At 35.9% G+C, this 15,908-nt stretch overlaps 1 protein-coding gene across 1 annotated transcript; it reads left to right on the top strand.

The window, feature by feature from the left end:
* The first annotated feature begins 950 nt into the window (after window positions 1–950).
* LOC140006522 (1-aminocyclopropane-1-carboxylate oxidase 1-like) lies at window positions 951–3,376 on the top strand. Its single transcript, XM_072048542.1, has 4 exons — window positions 951–1,143; window positions 1,335–1,561; window positions 2,196–2,529; window positions 2,867–3,376. Exons 1-4 carry the CDS (start codon window positions 1,039–1,041, stop codon window positions 3,158–3,160), a joined length of 960 nt encoding a protein of 319 aa, XP_071904643.1. The 5' UTR covers window positions 951–1,038; the 3' UTR covers window positions 3,161–3,376.
* The last annotated feature ends 12,532 nt before the right edge of the window (window positions 3,377–15,908 follow it).

Below are 15,908 nucleotides of genomic sequence, written 5' to 3'. Positions count from 1 at the left end.
AGGTTTATGGATTAAAAAAAAAGGGATTTGTGCGCCTCAATAATTGCTAAATGATGGATAAGGAACGGTTGGAGGCAAAATTGATTTTAAACGGTTGAGATCAGTTTTTGTATAGGTTGCATGAGATAAATGTTAACATATTTTAAACGTATAATTGTAAATTTTGATATAGGTCATATAAAATTTTTTGCATGAATTATTACTTAAATGGTATATCTATTTAAGTATGAATTAATTTATTCTACATTATCAACGTATAAATTTTTTATGTTTCTGAACAAATTTAAGTGCATGACATATACTTTTTATTTAAATGTAAGAATTATTTATATAATTACTAGTGTATAAAATCTTATTATACAAATCCATCCAAGTAGTCAAGCAGTTTTGTATGATAACAGCTCTGATCACATTTCAACAAAACAATAATAACAATAATAATAGCCAGCCGTCCAAAGGGCCGGTGGTCACCACCAAGCAATTTAGTCTTTGGTGGCGTGGGAGGTCAATGATTCAATTCTTACATTTCACCAATTTATCATTATATGTGGTTGTCTTGAGTGGCTTTCTCCGAGGGTATTTCAACTCTTATTGACTCCCCCTCCTCTTACATTAGAATAGATTAGATTATAGAAATATTACTATTGCGATAAAAAAAAATAATAACAATAACAATAAAATAGGGCAGCCACACATTATCGGTCAAGATGAAAATGTCCAGCCATCAGAAGTGGGACCTTTGCACTTCAGGTAAGATGGTCCAACAAGGCAAAACGACCTAGAACAACTGGAATTTAAGTCATGTGTTGTTGGTGGGCCAAATGGAAATTTCCGTCCATTTACAACCTTTCCACCACTACATGATTTTCAAGTGTTCTCTGAGTCTCCACTCCTGCCAGCTTTCTCCTATAAATTGCCACCCCAAAATCCAAATCCCACACACAACACACAAACACACAAAATACACAACAAAATCCAACTCCCACGCACAAAACACACATTTAGGAAAGAAAAGTAGCCACCACAAAGGCTAGTAAGATGGAGAACTTCCCAGTAATCAACATGAAAAACCTCAATGGTAACAAGAGAGCTTCCACCATGGAGCATATAAAGGATGCTTGTGAAAACTGGGGTTTCTTTGAGGTACTACACATTCCTTTTTTTTTTAATTTTCTTTCTGATATAAGGCAAACTAGTGTACCTCATTTTGTTTTTTTTTGATGTAACAAACTGCTGTAGAGGTTTACATTTTAATGAGTTTGTTTTAATTTTAATGGTTCTAAGAAGTTTACATTATTAACTTTTGTTTCTTTTCTTTTGAAACTTTGATGTAGTTGGTGAACCATGGAATCCCACACGAGATGATGGACACAGTTGAAAGATTGACAAAAGGTCATTACAAGAAATGCATGGAGCAAAGGTTCAAGGAGTTGGTGGCAAGCAAGGCTTTAGAGGGTGTACAAGCAGAGGTTACGGATATGGATTGGGAGAGCACATTTTTCTTGCGCCACCTTCCTGTCTCAAACATTTCACAAGTCCCTGATCTAGATGATGAATACAGGTAATAATTATGGCACATTTCCCACTTCAAGAAATATTTTGAAGCAAGTCTTATGTGGATAAGTAATCATTTTGCTGACAGAAAGAAAACTAAAAAAAAATTGAAGAAATCATCAGTATGAATTTGTCTTTATGTTACTTGTAATAATTCATAGCTTGGTTGTTAAAGGTTGTAAATTTGAGTCTTTGTTAACATTTTATTTGTGTTCTAAGCACGGATTTTCTTCTCGTCCTTGTACTATTAGAGTGTCGTTTACAGATGTGGAAAGTTATTCAAGACAAGATCTTAACAGGAGCATGAAAACCATAAATACTGTTGCGCTATAGTTAGTTCCTAGGTCCCAACACAACAGGAAGTTTTGAGCTGATTGAGCATGCTACACATGCAGCCATACTTCTGCGTCCCTTCTCAAGAAACAGATAGATTTGGATTTCCATTCAGGTTTATCAATAAAATAGCCTTTCATCAGACACAATTATTGACAACTTTGCTTAAAATATGTTAAAATATTCCCTTGCCAACGCCTAAAAAGCAAGATATATCCATAGCTCTGTCATAGGCTATTTTTCTCTTTTTTTTATTAATTCCACCTATCCAATCAAATTTTCCTCATTATTTTTTGCTTATGATGCAGGACCCTCATGAAGGAGTTTGCTGTAAGATTAGAAAAATTGGCTGAAGAACTTCTTGATTTACTATGTGAAAATCTTGGTCTTGGGAAGGGCTATTTGAAGAAAGCCTTTTATGGTTCAAAAGGTCCCAATTTTGGCACCAAGGTTAGCAACTACCCTCCATGTCCCAAGCCAGAATTGATTAAGGGACTTCGACCACACACTGATGCTGGTGGGATTATCTTGCTTTTCCAAGATGATAAAGTAAGTGGTCTACAACTCCTCAAGGGTGATCAATGGGTTGATGTCCCTCCAATGAAGCACTCTATTGTGGTCAACCTTGGTGACCAACTCGAGGTACAGTTTAATTTCTTGGGATAAAAAATTTATACTTTTATAAGTAATATGATAGTACTAAATAAAAGAAACAAAAGATTTCTTACTTTCATACCAACATATTACGTATATTTACATTCGTGCCTCATAAATAAATATTACTTATGAATAGATTATTTCTCATAAAAATTACTTATAATTACGGAATATCATACTAGATTTAGAGGGGTGATTCTAATTTGTAAGCAACACTAAACATCAATATTAATTTATGCAAAAATTAATAAATCGAATTGACTGTTTATTCATATATTTCTTTTTTATTTAGGATTCTAATTATGTTACAAATTAATCACAGGTGATTACCAATGGAAAATACAAAAGTGTGCTCCACCGAGTCATAGCTCAAACAGATGGAAATAGGATGTCACTTGCTTCATTCTACAATCCAGGCAATGATGCAGTTATTTATCCAGCACCAGCAGTACTGGAAAAAGAAGCAGAAGAAAGAAAAGAAGTCTACCCAAAATTTGTTTTTGATGACTACATGAAACTGTATGCTGGACTTAAATTCCAGGCCAAAGAGCCAAGATTTGAACTCATGAAGAACGTGGAAGCCAATGTTACCATGGGTCCAATTGCAACTGCCTAGACTCATAGGAATAAAACGGTGCTAGGATGTTTTCTTCTCCCTCTTATGTTTTCTACTTATTATTATTATTATTTTTTATTGTGGGGGTTGTTGGTTATTCCCAGTCATTTGTTGCTCCAGAGAGGAGGGTCCTTTATACATCTGAGGGACCAAAATTTATTATGTAGTAAGAATTCTAAGACAAAGAAATAAAATAAGCTATACATTTCTCCAAAATCATTTGTGACTACTGTTGCAAAGCTATATGGTTGATTGACCTAATATTTGGTTTAATTGCCTTTAAAAGTCCTTAAAATTTTCTCAATTATTAGACACTCAACATTTTACTTTAATTTATGAATGCCGGATCAATTTAGTCCTCAAATTTCTAACAAATCTGACAAATCAAATATCTGGTACTTCGAACAAAAATACAATTATGTTTGGAACTATGAATTACAATTATCAAACTTAAGAGAGAAAACTTACAGGAGCAGCCAATATCAATATGCAAGAAAAGCTAAGTTTGTCACACATAACTACTTATTTAATAGTTGTAAGATAATGATTAACATATTATACATGTTAAGCATTTAACAGTAATGCATTAGTAACATGGCCGAGAACTTAAAATTGGCAATATCCTTCAAAAGCCCACTTTTTGGTGCCAAATCAGGAATAACATAAACAAGTCATCAATAGCCAAGACAAGCCAACGATTTGTTGGCTACTAGGGTTAAATGAAAAGAAAAAAAAATCATTCAACATTCACCACATTTGCACTTTGCCCCCTTCAACTTAACAAACAGGCAGTTTTGGCTCTCTAGTAAATCTGGTTAGTGATTTTAATGGACAAAACTCAAAAGTCAAAAGCAAGCCAGGTTATCCTCAAGCTGACAGAAATATGGTTGATTACGAATGGTAAAAGGTTTTTAGAGTTAAATATATTTTGTAGAATCATTTAAGAACCAAATAATAATTTGGATGTAGTTTAGAGGAAAAATCAAGGTTGATTGGCAAGATAAAACAGTACTTGTAAGATCAAGAATTCTCTATTCTCTTTTTCTTTCTTTTTTTCCTTTTTTTTTGGCGAGTTTTTTCTCGAAACATGTGTCACTATTATCCCTCATCTTTCATATATCACAAGAACAAGCAGACACACACACACATGTAATTTATACCTTTCTAGTCTTTTACTTTTCACAAGGAGCTGAATTTTGTGTGCTTCTTTCTGTGGATGGAGACACAAGTTTTCCTCTAGTAAGTATGAGGATTAAATAACCAACTACTCTAGCCACTAGAGATAGTTATAAAACTCTTCTTGAATGTAGGTCAAGGGATCATGGTCTATATTTTAAAAAATTTAGAATTATTTGAAAAAATTTCATTAGTTGGTGCTTAGGTACCTGTTTTGATTGGTGGTGATTCAGTTTCTGGCTAAAAAAAAATAAAAGTATGAGGATTAAATACTGGATTTTTATGATATAAACTGCGTGTATAGGTACAAGATAGGTCATAGTTTTGTCATTTATTTTATAATTAATTCCCTCCTATTATCTTACCAACTGTGCATTAGTTAACGGATTCTACTCACTTTTAAAAATTTGTATTTATTGCATGGAATAGAACAAAATACAATAAAAAGGTGCTAATTTGACGGTAGTTAACAGAAGAGTTTGAATAGTAAAAGGGAACAAGAGTCCAAACGGAGATTGTTTCCCTTATCCAGTGGTCAACTGCGGCAGACTAGGAGAAAATTTTGGGGAACTTCCCTTTTTCTGTTTTTAGTAATTTTCAAAGAGGACGGAGGTCAGGCTCAACTAGGAGTCTTCCCTTCTATTCCTCTTGGTAGTCGGATAGGCAGTAGGAAAAAAATTTGAGAAGAAAAGGGGCGCAGTCAATCTTAACTCCTTTTTGCTCTTGACTTTTTCGTCTTTTTGTGGCTATTGATTCCATCGTATGTCAGAGCAAAGGAAGAAACAATTGGTCATTCTTTTGACTTGGCAGATCTTTTGCTTATTCTTAATTGAATCGATTTTCTTCATCGCATTGAGGAACGATGTATGCTACAATTGTTTCTACGATTTCACATGAGATTGTTCCAACAGAGATGAACTAAATCTCTTTTTCTAGTCAACGAGCAACGGATGCTTTGGTTTATCTAAAAATTGTGAGATCGAATTAATTTTATTTATTCATCTTATTTACTGGTATTTGCATATTCTCTGATTGTAGTGCTTATGGTTGTTTTATTAATTGAGTATCACAGGCCCGGACATTGAATTAATTTATCAATCTAATGTCAATTGGAGCATTGAATCCGTAATTGTTCAATTGCTCGAAAATAGTGATAACTGGTATGATTGGGTTTGTATCAGGAAAATATGCAGACTAATCTAAAATAACCTTGGTAGTGTGTTATTTGGTTAGAATAGAGCTCCTCTAATACGTAAGGCAATTGGAAAATTAAATCTTACAGGCGTACCTAGAATTAATTCTCGATTAGAGTAGTAATTGACGGGCGTATTTCAGTCATCGATACAGTAAGGAAGAGTTGACTGTCATCGCTTGTTTGACAGTTATAACTTATTTATTAGTTAATAATTGGAATTATCTCTGCATCGATGATCAATTAATTTAACCACTACTGAAGTTATTTCTTGGCTAGAGTTTAGTCATTATTAATTCGAGTTTTAATAGTTTGTTATTTAATTTTTAGTTGGCTATTTACTTTTAGTCAAACAATTTAATTATTACCATTGCTATAAAAAAAACCCCATCGTTAGTGTGAATTTCAAAAGAGACAAATATCCCCAATCCCTGTGGATTCGACTCTGCGTATCACTATCTGCATAAATTATATTTTGTTTGAATAGGTATTTATTATTGTACAGGCTCGACAACCTGTCAATTTTTTGCACCGTTGTCGGGGACTGGCGTTCGTTAATTTGTTTCTTTTAAGTTCATTTTCGTTTTAATTTTCTGATATTTTTCTAGTTTATGTTTCAGGTTTCTCGTACAGGCGAATTGATTTTTGATCCTGAAGTAGAGAAAACTACTCGTCGAACGCGAAAAGAGACCAGACAGCTCAGAGAAGAGCAATCTAGTGCTGCATCTCAAAGACCTGATCCAGAAGTTGAATCAACAAGTTCGCTTGGCGATACTTCGAATGACCCGGATCGAGAAGAAATCACTATAGCTAATACACAGACATTGAGGAAGTTGGCTGCTCCTAATTTAAATCAATAACCCTTATGCATTACTTTTTCGAATTTAAATGATAACACCCTGTTTGAATTAAAATCTGGGCTAATTCATCTTTTACCATTTTTTCATGATTTACCAGGTGAGAAGCCTTATAAGCACTTGCAGGAGTTCGATGTTATTTGCAACAGTATGAAACCCCCGAAAATTACGGAAGAACAGATAAAAATGAGAGCATTCCCCTTCTCTCTTAAGGACTTAGCAAAATACTAGCTGTACTACCTATCTCTAGACAGTATCACCACGTGAGAGCAGCTGAAGAAAAAATTTTAGAAAAAATATTTTCCTGCATCTTGAGCTGCAAGTCTGAGAAAGGAGATATGCGGTATCAAGCAATATTCACGAGAGTCGCTCTATGATTACTTGGAGAAATTCAAAAAGTTATACATCAAATGCTCTCAACACCAAATAAGCAATGAATTGCTTATCCAATATTTTTACGATGGGCTAATTTTCAGAGACAGGAGTATTATTGATGCTGTAAGTAAAAGGGCGTTGGTGAACAAGACTTCTCGAGAAGCATGAGAGTTGATTGAAGAGATAGCCGAAAACTCCCAGCAATTCGATATAAGAGAAGATATTCCGATACACAGAGTGAATGAGGTAGAAACATCCTTTATCCAATAGCAGTTATCCGAATTAACATCTTTTATTAGGCAATTGACTGTAGGAAATCTTCCACAAGCCAAGGTGTGTGGGAATTGCACTGCTATAGGTCACTATACAGAGATGTGCCTAATGATTCAAGAACAAAGTGTCGAGTAAGTAAACATGGTTGGTTACGTGCCCGCGCCGAGAAAGTCATATGACCCGTACTCGAACACATATAATTCGGGTTGAAAAGATCACCCTAACTTTAGTTATGGAGGAAATAGGCAATCAAATTTTGCATTGAATAAACAGCAAGGGTATCAACAGTAGTATCAACCTCACCTGCCATCATCTTCTCTAAGCTCAAACCCATCTCTAGAAGAAATGATGAAGCAGTTAATTTTTAGTCAACAAAAGATAGATTCTGACCTATAAAATATAAGGAATCAAATGGAACAGATGCAAGCAATGCAGAGTCAGATGAGTCAAATGGCATTAGTAATCGACCGCCTGGAATCCCAAGTTCACGAAAAATTGCTGTCTCAACCTAAACTTAACCTAAAAAATGTAAGTGCAATGACCTTAAAGAGCGGGACAGAAATTCAGGGATCCGAACTCGTGACTCCAAAAGACAAGAATGAAGAAAAAATCGAGAAAGAGCTTAAGGAGGAGGACAGAAACAACAAAAATTCAATGGTACTCCCTGACCCAATGTCGCGCCCCATTTTTTGAGAAAAATAAATGAAAGATAGTTGTTTGAAATCATAATGTGTAGTGTGTGTGAATGTGAGAAATAAAGGTAAAGGCCATAGGACTTTTTAAATGCGACGATTTGGCCAAAATGACAATCTAAAAAGGTTTTTCAATAGAAAAGTAGGAGTCGCCACTTGATATTGAGTTGGGGTGTACCAAGTCACCCGAAAAGTAGTTTTTGAAAAATGAAGTAAAACCTTTTTAGATGACTCCTAGTCTACGAAAATCAAAGAGACGAGTTCGGGGGTCACAGTTAATAAAAGGGAAGGCAAAGACAAAGTCTAAGGCACCCTTTTACCCTAACCTAAGTTAGTTGCGTGATTTAGTGATAATTTTTCTAATTTCTACCCAAAAGATGTATTGCATTGTGGATGTGTCTAACATGTATGCAACCTAAATCTAATGAATGGTTTGAAAGGGGGTAAAATGTCTCTTTAGAGGCTCGATTGGTCCTAATCACATGAATTGTGATAGCCAATGGTGAATCCCCAAAGAGGTCACGAATAAATGCAAATGAATGCTCAAGTAATAATGAATGTGTGCGAAAAATGTCTTTGAGTGTAAAAACGAGTGCCAGGTGCAAGTGTGCAAATGAGTATGTAAAAGTGCACGTGTACAAATGTGAGAGAGTGTAAAGTGATAGTGTGAAGAGAAAATGTGAAAAGTGGTAGTGTGTGAAGTAAAAATTTAAAAAGTGGTAGTGTGTGAAGTGAAAAGTAAAATGTGCAATGTGGCGGTGTGCAAATGTGTAAAGTGGTATTGTGAAAAGTAAAAATGTAAAAGTGGTAGTGCGTAAAGTGGAAAAGTAAATGGTAATGTAAAAATGCATGAGCCCTAGAGGAATGCAAACATGACGGGTACGGGGAGACCCTAAATCGTGACTTTTGATTTGCCTTTTGGTTAGAAAGAAAACAAGCGTGCTAAGACTATATGTAGCCAAACTCGTCTGTTTCCCTTACCAGAAGGGTGACTCCCTAACCTAATCAAGCAAATGACCCTAATAACTAGAATGAAATGCAAAATCCTAAAAATCATGTTTCAAATGCGGGAAAGGGAGTGAAGGATCATGCAAAAATGTAAAACTAAAGGAAAAAAATGAATGAAGATGTAGTAAAGGCATGCAAGTATGTACTAGCGACGGACGGTCCTATTGGATCTAGCATCGGACTAGCCCTTCACTAACGCTCTCTCACAAGCATTGGACTTGTGAGTGATCGAGGGGAAGACCATGACTAACATTGGACTAGCCATGGTAACGTGCATTCCATCCACATAATCAGATATAATACTAAAACAAATAGACAGGCAAAGCACATAGTTTCACATAGCACATGACACATAAACATGCTTATCTAGATGCAGAAGCCTAGGGAAAGCAATTAAACACATAGGCATGTAGCACGTAAGCAAATAGCACATAAGCCCTATCTAGTACAAAAGGGGAGCCCTACTACAATCTAAAAGGGGGAAATGAAATAAATAATTAAAATAAATACCTAACTATTACAAATTTGGCATTCAAGTGCCTTTCAAATGATCAAGATTGAACTAAAATAACTATACAAAACTAAAGCCAATAAAGCAAATGAATAAATAAATAAACATTCAAGAGGCATGCAATTAAACGCGTAAAGTCACATAGGGCACGTAAGGTCAAATAAAGTAAGAAATAAGGGATAAGGTGTACCTCCCTTGAATTGGGGCCCTAATGAAGTGAAATTACTTATTTACCCTCCAAAATAAAAGAAAAGGTCAAGGCATCGCTTTAATTAAAGAATAATCACATGAAATGAGAATAAGTATGAAATGAAATCAATCCAAGACATTTAAAGGAAGGCGGACAACCCATGTAAAATTAAAACAAGTAATGACTTGATTGCAAAAACTAAAGAAATTTGAGGGGTCAATTTGATTGATTTTTCCAATTGTTTGGGCCATAGTAGAATTAGACAAGAAACAAGGGTTAAAGTGTAATTATTGAAACTTGATTCATGCATGCAATCCCAAGCTTTCGACCAACTGAAGCTACTTTGCTTCTACCATTTCGCAGCTTGTTAATAACCTAGAAAAATGGCCAAAGTTATAAACAAAACCCAAGCGTAATCAATTTCTCTACAAGTATCATTGACATAAGCTTGAGCATGCAAACAAGTTGAGGAAACCCAGCTTTGTGGGCTGTTACGGGACAAAGGAAAAGCAGCAAAAACATGAGAACGAAATGCAGCTTTCTTTCATTTCCTGTGTTTTTAATACAAGTATGCAAGTTCCTCTTCACTAAATATAACTAAAAACTGAACCAAACATCAAACTTTAATCTTAAACAATGAAATCACATAAATTCCATCATCCAAGCATGCAAACTTTTCAAGAATTTTCTGCAATTTTCTGGGTTTCATTATCAACATATAAATCTTGCAAATCACTTGCCATGCTAGCAAAAAACCTGCAACTTACTCCATTCAACAGTAAAACTCAACATCAAAACTACACCCACAACAAGAAACGGAGCAGCAGCAATCAAGGAAACATTAAAGCAGACTTGCTTGAAGTTTTACGTCAATTTTCTGGGTTTTTTCAATTACACTAAACCAATTCATGACTCAAGCAAGAAGCCATGATACAATCCTATAAAAGACAGCCATCCCTACCCTCCAAAAAACCCAATCCAAACAGAACCCAACTCTAGATCTATACATTCCAAAAGATTCTGAAAAGAAAAATCAAAGTTGAGAACTTTCTGCAATTTTTCGGCTTCCATATGCGCAGGGAGACAATAAAACAAGTTCATCAAACCCCAACCAAGGTCCGGCAGTACAAAGGCATATGAACATCTACTAACTTCAAACCTAAAGCTTCAAGAAAACAGCCTAAGACCCAAATCATAAGCACAAACAAGATACTAAGAACAAAACTTGCAACCCACGGACCGCACTCATTCAATTTTACAAGGGAAAGAAAGCACGAAAGCTAACAGCTTTTTGGTTCCTAAGTTTGCAACAAGAAGATTCTAAACACAGCTTTGATAGCAAACATGTTCATGGCATCCCCAGTCAAGCGACAAACAAAAACAAGAACGTCAAACAGGTCACAACTTCAGCAACCAAAGAAAGAAAAAGGATGATTTGCAGTCATCGTCCTCAAGCATCGACAAAACTTAGGAAATGAAGAAAATCATGCATAAAAGGGTTCAGATCTCTTATAAAATTGTGTCAAACCAAGATTGAGAAGAATCCACGATTACCTGAGAGCACTTAGGCTGCTAAACAAATAGGAGAGGCTCCCAGAAATCGAACGGTTCTGGCAAACGAAATCCACGAACTAGGTCGCGGAAGATTCCAGCACTGATGCAGGGGATGCTAGCCGAAGATCAACCCTTTTTCTTTTTCTGGTTTTCTTCCTCTCTGTTTTCCCGGCCGCCACCCTTACTCTCTATCTCACACTCTCGGTTTCTCCCTCGCTCAGCCTCCCTTTCTCCCTTTTTCTTTTCCGGCAGCTCTTCTATCTCACCCTCCAGCCGCCACTCACTTCTCGGTCACCCTTTTGTCCAGCTCTCAAAACCTCCCAGCTCTCTCAGTTTTCCTCTCCAGCCGCAAGCTCTCTCTTTTCCCCGTAGCTTTTCTTTTTTTCTTACTCCGCTCCCCAGATCTCTTCCTCAGCCCGTAGGTTTCTTTTTTTCTGTATCTCTCTCGCTCAGTTCTCCTTTTCCAATCCGTTACCTCTTTCTCCCTTTTGCTCTCAGACCTCTCTTGAAGCTCTCTCAATCTCTCGGCTCTCTCTCCCTCCAATCCTAGCCGCCCCAAGCTTCCCTCATTCTCCCTAGATTCACTCAGCCGCTGTTTTTTCTCCCCCTTTTCATTAGCCGCCATCCGATCCTTTTTATATGGAGTACCAACTCTCAACCCTTACCTCAAAGGTCAGGATGAGAGTTGGGATTTGCTCACTGTTTTAGAGCCACCCGATGGCCTTGTTCCAGAAGGCCCTTGAAAAGAATCCAAGGGAATGAGGTGGCCGAAAAATTTTTTTGTTTGGGAGAAAAACCAGAAAATGAATAGAAAATGATAGGGAAAAATGGAGCCACAATGCCTCTGTACTTCTGCCGCCTGCATGGCCCTTTTTTTTTTAAATAAATAACAAACTTGCATAAATCGAATCTAAAAAATGTAAAGCATATTTTTGTGAACAATTTCTTTTTTTCAATAAAATTTTAATGCTAAAAGATGTCTAAAAATAAAATTGAAATTAAGAAACCAATGAGCAAAAAGGGATAATAATAATAAATAAAGCTAAATTAAAAAATTTAATAGCTAAAATGCTAAAAAATCTAAAATAAAATCACGAGATTAATAAAATAAAAATAAACGATAATTATCAATAAAATAAAATAAAAATGAAATAAATTAAAATTTTGGTGTCTACACCCAATCATTGAGGTTAAAACTAATCCCCCTCATTTTTTCTAGTAGGTTGGAGAAATCGAAAAAGCAAAACAAGGAGAAAGAGATCTTGGAGGTATTTCGCAAGGTAGAGATCAACATTCCCCTACTAGATGCAATCAAACACGTGTCAAAATACGCGAAATTTTTAAAAGATTTGTGCATCAACTGAAGAAGGCTGATAGGAGATGTAAGAATTATTGTGAGAGAGAACGTGTCAACAGTTCTATAGAGGAAACTCCCACCAAAATGCGGGGATCCAGATATATTTTCTATCCCCTGTAGGATAGGTAATACTTTGCTAAAAATGTCATGTTGGATTTAGGAGTATCAATCAATGTAATGTCTAAATCTATCTATGCTTTCTTGAACCTAAGTCCGTTAAAAGAAATTAGGATAATAATTTAATTAGCTGATCGAATGAATACATATCCTGATAGATTGGTCCAAAATGTGTTGGTTAAAATTAATGAATTGGTATTCACAACTAATTTTTATATATTTGACATGGATGATGATCATTCCCTTGATCCCTCGCCTTTACTACTAGACAGACCCTTTTATAGCACAATCCAGACTAAAATTAATATTAATAAGGGTACCTTGTCCATGAAATTTAATGAAAAAATTATTCATTTCAATATCTTTGAAACCATGAAATACCCCTCGAATTCTAATTTTAGTTCCATTTTTTCTGTGAGTGCTATTGACCCTGCGGTGCAGGAAGTGTTTGAAATTATTGACAGGAATGAGTTGGAAGTTGTTTTAACAAAACACCTTGAGTTGGACACAACTTATGAGGTAGAGTTGAGTAAAGAGCTGAAATATACGATTGGAGCTTTGCAATCGCTGTCGATCACTATGACAAAGTATGAGCTCGCACCTTTCTTCATGCCCGAATCTCACCAAAGAGTATTACCATCTGTGGTGTAGGCACCGATAATAGAATTGAAATCTCTGTCAAAACATTTGAAATATGTATATTTGGGTAAGAAGGAAATGTTTCCGGTAATTATCTCGGTAGGACTATCAGAAACACAAGAGGACAAGTTAATCCGAGTTTTTAGAGAGCAAAAGCATGTGATAGGATGGACCATCTCCGACATTAAGGGAATTAGCCCCTCCGTATATATGCACCAAATAAGGCTTGAAAAATATACCAAACCGGTACGACAAGTTCAAAGGAGGCTCAATCCCCTTATGATAGAAATGGTGAAAAAGAAATACTAAAACTGCTAGATGTGGGGATTATTTACGCAATATTAGACAGTCCATGGGTGAGCCCAATATAGGTACTTCCAAAGAAAGTAGGAGTAATAGTGGAGGTCAACCAAAAGGGTGAGCTCATGCCAGTGTGTAAACCCACCCGATGGCGGTAGTATATCAACTACCGGAAATTAAACGTTGTCACAAAAAAGAATCATTTTTCCTTTCCTTTTATTGACCAAATGATTGAGCGATTAGCTTGTCGACCTTACTATTATTTTTTAGATGAATTTTCAGTATATTTTCAAATTGCAATCGCATCGGAAGCTCAAGAGAAGACCACTTTCACGTGCTTGTTTGAAACTTTCGCATACTGGCGAATGCCCTTCGGATTGTGCAATGCACCTACGACATTTCAAAGATGTGAGCATTTTTTTCAAAATATGTTGAGAAAATTATTGATATTTTCATGGACGACTTTAGTGTATATGGTGATAGTTTCGATAATTGTTTAGATAACTTGAAATTGATCTTGTTGAGATATATAGAAACTAATCTCGTGCTTAACTAGAAAAAATGTCAGTTTATGATTGAACATGGGATAGTTTTAGGTCATGTAGTGTCCTCTAAGGGTATTGAGATTGATTAGGATAAAATAGACATTATATCTACTTTACCTTATTCCACGAGTATGCGGGAAGTGTTTCTTTTCTTAGACATGCAGGTTTTTATCGAAGATTCATCAATGATTTCTCAAAAATCGGAGCTCCTCTGTTCAAACTCTTACAGAAAGATATGGCCTTCAAATTCGATGTTGAGTGTGAGAGAGCATTCAACAAGTTAAAAGAGTTATTGACATCGCCACTGATCATGCAACCTCCTGACTAGAATCTCCCATTTGAGATCATGTGCAATGTCAGTGATCATACAGTGGGAGTAGTATTGGGGCAAAGAGTAGGGAAAGCAACTCACGCCATCTACTATGCGTCCCGAGCTTTGAATGCAACTCAACTGAATTATTTCACTACTGAAAAGGAGCTTCTTGCAATTATTCTTGCTTTAGAAAAATTTAGATCATATTTATAAGGTGTTAAACTTATTGTATTTTCTGATTATACAAAGTTGAGGTATCTAATGACCAAGAAAGATGCGAAACCGAGGCTAATAAGATGGATATTTCTCTTGCAAGAATTCGACCTGGAGATAAGGGATAAAAGAGGTTCGGAGAATTTGGTAGCTGACCATTTAAGTCGCATACCAGTTGGAAAGGATAACGTGCCATTGAAGGATACATTTCCTGATGAACAACTATTTTCTCTAAATTCTAAAGTGCCTTGATATGCTGATTTAGTTAATTATCTAGTAATTGCTAAATTACCTGTAGATTGGCGTAAAGCAAAGAGGGACAAGTTGAAGAGCGATACCAAATATTTCATATGGGATGACCCTTACCTGTGAAAGGGATGCGCAGACCAAGGAATGAGAAGATACGTAAGTGAAGCTGAATTCCAATCAATACAAACTTTTTGTCATACTTTTACATGCGGAGGTCATTTTGGATCAAAGCGAACTGCGCATAAGGCATTGGAAAGTGGACTTTACTGACCTTCATTGTTTAAAAATGTTTATTTGTTTTGTAAATCCTGCGATCGATGTCAAAAGGTATATAATATAACCCGTAGAGATCATATGCCCCAAGTCACGATGATTTTTATAGAAATTTTTGATATTTGGCGTATTGATTTTATAGGGTCTTTTCTTGCATTATTTGGTTTTACATATATATTGTTGGTAGTGGACTATATTTTCAAGTGCATGAAAGTTAGAACCACTCAGACTAACAATTTGAAAGTGGTTTAACATTTTATTAAATCCAATATTTTTGTGCTTTTTAGGATACCAAGAGCTAGTGTTAGTGACAGGGGGACGTACTTCTGCAATAAGACCATAGTTGCGCTATTTCGAAGGTATGGTGTACTCCACAAGGTCTCGACATCATACCAACCTCAAACCAATGGTCAAGCGTGGGTCTCGAATAGAGAGATTAAATCGATACTAGAGAAAATAGTTCGCCCCGATAGGAAGAATTGGAGTCAAAAGTTGAAAGATATACTTTGGACATATCGGAATGCGTATAAATCCCCTATAGGAATGTCACCTTACAGATTGGTATTCAGGAAGCTGTGTCACCTCCCAGTGAAATTTGAGCATAAGGCCTTTTGGGCGTAAAGCAGTGTAATATGAATTTAGAGGAAACCGGTGCCCATCGAAAGTTGGACTTGCAAGAATTGGGGGAGATTCGAAATGAAGCGTATGAGAATGCAGTAATTTATAAGGAGAGGAGTAAGGAGTTTCGTGACCAACAAATCTCTAGAACGACCTTTGAAGTTGGCTAGAAGGTTTTCCTATACTAATCCAGACTTAAGTTATTTTTAGGTAAATTGCGTTCCCGTTAGATCGGTCCTTTTATTGTTACTCACGTCTTTCCCTATGGTGCAGTAGAAATCCAGAGCACTAAGACG

The sequence above is a fragment of the Coffea arabica genome, chromosome 5e (assembly GCF_036785885.1).
Source record: "Coffea arabica cultivar ET-39 chromosome 5e, Coffea Arabica ET-39 HiFi, whole genome shotgun sequence".
Taxonomy (NCBI): Eukaryota; Viridiplantae; Streptophyta; class Magnoliopsida; order Gentianales; family Rubiaceae; genus Coffea; species Coffea arabica.
The sequence above is the reverse complement of the archived record's forward strand: the minus strand, read 5'-3'. Positions and strand labels throughout refer to the sequence as shown.